The sequence below is a fragment of the Theropithecus gelada genome, chromosome 14 (genome assembly GCF_003255815.1).
Source record: "Theropithecus gelada isolate Dixy chromosome 14, Tgel_1.0, whole genome shotgun sequence".
NCBI classification, from domain to species: domain Eukaryota; kingdom Metazoa; phylum Chordata; class Mammalia; order Primates; family Cercopithecidae; genus Theropithecus; species Theropithecus gelada.
Window position 1 is genome coordinate 9,731,238 of NC_037682.1, and position 4,846 is coordinate 9,736,083.

At 57.9% G+C, this 4,846-nt stretch overlaps 1 protein-coding gene across 2 annotated transcripts in view; it reads left to right on the forward strand.

Annotated features, from left to right (window-relative positions):
• Nucleotides 1-264: 264 nt before the first annotated feature.
• Nucleotides 265-4,846, forward strand: part of EHD1 (EH domain containing 1) — a 28,568-nt gene continuing 23,986 nt past the window's right edge. Inside the window, exons 1-3 of one of the 2 annotated variants that reach the window (XM_025358390.1) lie at nucleotides 265-366; nucleotides 851-1,175; nucleotides 1,524-1,950. In XM_025358390.1, coding sequence (XP_025214175.1) covers nucleotides 1,547-1,950 — 404 coding nt within the window. In that variant the 5' untranslated portion in view covers nucleotides 265-366; nucleotides 851-1,175; nucleotides 1,524-1,546. The remainder of the gene's footprint in view (nucleotides 367-850; nucleotides 1,176-1,523; nucleotides 1,951-4,846) is intronic. The other variant, XM_025358389.1, reaches the window with a different exon arrangement.

The following is a 4,846-nucleotide window of genomic DNA, read 5'->3' on the forward strand; positions in this document are numbered from 1 at the left end:
AGCTCCCCTGAGATATCCCCCATTCTCAGATTTGAGTTCCTGCCTCTTCCTCTTAGCCTACCAGCCCGAGTTATTCCCTGACATAGGCCCCTAGCCCTCCAGGCTTCCACATCTCCCAGAATCGAGAAAGTTGAGAAAGTTGGACCCAAGGCTTTCAAAGTCGCAGGTTCAATTCAGAACTCTTTTGAGAGCCCCCAGGGTCCTGCTCCCACAGGTTGGTGTCTTGATACTGGTTACATAACAATCAGTCCCCGAAGTTCTGACATCACCCACTGAAAATTCTCACCAGCCTGGACAGCCAAAGGGGTCTGTGTGTGGCCGGGGAGGATGGCGGGGGAGTGAGCCCCATGGAACAGCCAGGAACTGGTAAGGGGAGGTAGGCATAGGTCCCAGTAAAGGATGGTAAATGATGGTGACCCCGAGAGGAAAGCGGAAGTATTTGGGTTTTAAAATTTCCCCCTAAGTTCCCACAAGATTTCATTGTTGCACCCACACTTCCCCACTTCCCCGCATAGGGAATTTTCAATTTCACTTCCCAAAACGCAAGTGACCAGAGGGCCTCAACTTCCTCATGTCCTCCTGCCCTGCCCCAGCTGTAACCTCTGTGGGGAAGCCTTCTCTTCTCCCGCGCGCGTCCGGTGTCACCCATGTCCTCCCCCGCTTGCGTCCCTCTCCCACTCCCACCCCTTCGGCCTGAGGGGAGGTCAGGCCTCTCGCTGCCCGTCAGTTTGCCCGTGTGCCCGCTTCTCCTTGCCCATTTTTATTTCCCCAGTCACCGCCCCGCCCCGGATTCTCTACTCCCTCAGCTTGCTCTGCTACCACTTTCCTGCCTCTCCCTCTCCCAAAGCAGATAAAAGATGAGGGGACAAAGACAGTGTGTGTCTGGGAAGCTGGGCAGAGAGGAGTAGGTGCCGCGGCCCGGGGGTACTCCGATGATTCCGGGGATTCTGAGCCAGCGGGAGGACGGCACGTGGGGAACGACGGGCGCGGCGCGTAGTCAGGGAACCAAGGCACTGGGCACTGGGTGTCTCGTGGAGCCATCCCGCGGGGGTGTGGGGGGTCCACGGTGCCGGAAGGCGCGCAGGCCCACGGACCGTCGCCGCCTGACGCCTGCTCCTCGCCTTCCTAACCGCAGCACTTTCGCGAGCCTCCCCACGAGGGGCGGGGCGAAACAGGTACGGTTGCCACGGCACCCGGACCACAGCCTCGCGAGATTTGGAATCAGCCAATGGGAGGTGGGGGAGGGGAAGACGTGGCACAAGTCTAAGGGGCGGGGCCGGGAGGGGCTCCTCCCTACCTCTCCCAACTGCGCCCTGCCCCCGCCGCGGCGGCGCAAGCCGCCCCTCAGGGACTGACCCTATAAAGGCCGCTCCGCGAGGAGCGCGCTCCATTCGGCAGAGGGCGCTTCGGCTGGCTGGGCTGTGCGCCTGCGCAGTGTGGGTCGCTTCTCGTCCCCTGCCCTGGCCGGCCGCGCCTCGGCTCCGCGCCCTCGCCCCGCTCTCAGCCGCCGCTCTGCCCCGCAGCAGCCAGCCCCGTGTCCGGCAGTATGTTCAGCTGGGTCAGCAAGGATGCCCGCCGCAAGAAGGAGCCGGAGCTCTTCCAGACGGTGGCTGAGGGGCTGCGGCAGCTGTACGCGCAGAAGCTGCTGCCCCTGGAGGAGCACTACCGCTTCCACGAGTTCCACTCGCCCGCGCTGGAGGACGCTGACTTCGACAACAAGCCCATGGTGCTCCTCGTGGGGCAGTACAGCACCGGCAAGACCACCTTCATCCGACACCTGATCGAGCAGGACTTCCCGGGGATGCGCATCGGGCCCGAGCCCACCACCGACTCCTTCATCGCGGTCATGCACGGCCCCACTGAGGGCGTGGTGCCAGGCAACGCGCTCGTGGTGGACCCGCGGCGCCCCTTCCGCAAGCTCAACGCCTTCGGCAACGCTTTCCTCAACAGGTACCCACCCATCACTCCAGGGGGCGGGGGGCGCGGCCGGGGCACACACCGCACTGGGAGCCTGACCCTCCCGTGGCTGTCGCTCCGCCGTCCTTTGTCTCCGAGGCCCCAGTGAGACCCTCAGTGATCACTCCCTGGTCCAAGGGCCCTGCCGCTTCCCAGAGAAAACCCGCCGGTTTTCTAAGAGTGGGCGTTGCCGGCTCCCCCAGCTTCTGTTGTCCCCAGAATCTTCCAGGTTAACCACCGAGCCCTCCTGCAGATCCCAGCCCCACTCCCCTCAGAACCAGGGCCGCGGTGGGAAGCTGAGCCATTCCTGAGCTCCTTTTCTTGGTCTCCACCTCCTTCCCGCAGACTGGATGCACCTAATTCATGGAAATCAACCCTCCCTTCCCTGTCTCCTTAAGTGTCAATAGCAAAACACAATGAAACTTTTAGTCATTCCCTTTTCTGGTGCGGGGTGGGTCTGCTCTGCCTCCCCTGGGAGGGTGGTTTTGTGTAGGAGGGAGGAGGAGGATCTACTGTGGCTTGCTGACTTTGGGGCAGCCCCTTGGGGGCAGGGGACAGTTGAGGTTTGAACACTTCTCCCAAAGGCAGCTCTCAAGAGGTCAGTGTTGCCTTGAGGGATTTCAGGAAGCAGGATGAGGTGGTGGCAGTGGGAGTCCTGCAATGAGATTCTGGCCCTAAGCCCTTCTGTGCACTGAGAGACAGAATCTGAGGTTCCTGCACCCGCTTGGACCTCACTTTCCCAGTGAAGTGGCCTCTGTACACGAGGAGAGTGATCTCCAGGACTCTGCCTCTCTCAGTGCTGTGAGTGAAACACAGTGCCCCCGCCCCTCAAGGAGTGCAATGGCCAGGCTCACTTTTCTCCAAAGAAACTTGAGACATCCCGGTCCCAACCCCCAGGCATACCAAAGTACTTCATACCAAAGGACTACCTACCAAAGTACTTCACAGACCCTGCCCTCCCTGCCACCCACATTCACGGACTCCACATGCCTTTCAAATTCTGCACCAGGGAAGAGCCTCTGAAGGAATCTTTGAATCCTGCCTTCCAGGTCGCCGCCCCGCGTGGTCACATTCCTTTCCAGATGCCATCTAGCTGTGCAGGGCAGCTTGCCCTAGAGCCAAGCCAGTGGCCAGGCCTACTCCATGCACAGAACTGACCTTCAGCAGGGTCTGTTGCCACTTCCAGTCATTTCAGACCGCCCTGCTGTTTTGTGGACGTTGATGTTTGTCTATCAAGGTCAGGTTGAGTGCAGCCCTTTGGGCTAGGGGCCCTGAAGAGGCGGGGTCCTCTTGCTCTGACCTTACCTCGTTTCAAGATTTGTGCTTTGCGCACTGGTAGAGAAGTGATTAGCTGAAACCATTAGCTGGTGGGAGCCATTCGACCCTGTGAAAAGTTTGGCGGCTGTGCCAGAAAGGCCAAGTGTTAGGTCTCTGCTTCCATGCAAAACTTTGGGAAACCGTGGGAAGGGTCACTGCCCCCGCTGCCTCTGCTGTCCCGAGCTCTTCACTTTCCTTGTGAGGGCACACCTTTTTTGAAAGGAGAAACATGGCACAGGACCAGTTTTCTGAATTTGGAAGCCTAGAGTTTCAGAGCTGGAAGGATCTTAGACATCGTCTCCGCAGCTTCCACCTCACTGGTTCAGGAAACCGAGGCTCAGAGGGTCCAGCTGATTTGAGGAAGTCACCCCTTGGGTCAGCCAGCACTGACTGCCTGGTTTTTGCGCAGCCAGTTACTGCCTTCTGCTGCTTCTACCTGAAAAAGAGCAATTCAGGATTGCTTTGTCCGAGACTGGTGCTTTGATGACTGGTGCCACAGGATCTGAGAGGTGGCACACGTTTATTTCCTTCTTGCTGCCACCTCATCTCCAGAGGATCCCTGATCACTGATGGCTTTGCTGAAAGGGCCCTGTCAGCCCGCGCTGAGGCCCCGAGCTGTGTCAGGATGTGTAGTGTGGGGAGCGTGCCCGGCGAGGAGGGTGCAACAAAGGGGGCTTTTCTCTGGCTGATACAGCCTCTCCCGGCTGAGTCTTAAAGAGACTCATTGAGTCGTGAACTTGACTTTCCGACCTTTTTCCCATATGTGGCTGCTCTAAGAATAAAATCAGCTGGAGCAGACCAAGGCAAGGTGCAGTCAGGGTGTCCTAAGAGTGTCTTGCGAAAACTCATTGCATAACTGGGACTGCCACCTGTGTGTCCTTGGTGAAATGGAATCAGAGGCATCTTTGCTGCTTGCTGCCTTTCTTGTTTTCTGCCATATACCCTGGACTCTGCAGAGCAGCTGGTTTCTGGGTCCTGTAGATATTAACTTGCTTTCTGGGCTCATTTATGAGGCATTTTTACGTATGTGACTTGGCTTCCCATCCTTCTATTCTGTAATCATCTCTCCAGCGCCTCCTGTCCCCAGCAGGAAGGCCAGGCCTGACCTGCATGCATTGCTGCTGGCACTGGGAGAGTGAGGCCCACGTTTTGCTCGCCCTGTGGGTCAGCTGGTCTTGCTCCACTGCTTTACAGAGCACCCCTTGCCCTGGCCAGCTGCCCTCTGCCTGCGGGCCCCTGGTTGCTGGGGGATGGGGCCAAAGGGAGAAGCTGATCGGCTGGGAGTCCTCCCCTCTGTTGGAAAGGCAGCTTCAAGTCTGTGTCCTACAGATAATAGGTCAGTCTTTTCTTTGCTCTCACTACATTTTTCAGAGAAGTTTTTTGTTTGTTTGTTTTTTGAGACAGAGTCTCGCTCTGTTGCCCAGGCTGGAGTGCAGTGGCACATAGTCTCGGCTCACTGCAACCTCCACCTCCTGGGTTCAAGCAATTCTCCTGCCTCAGCATCCTGAGTAGCTGGGATTACAGGCATGTGCCACCATGCCCAGCTAATTTTTTTTTTTTTTTTTTTTTTTTG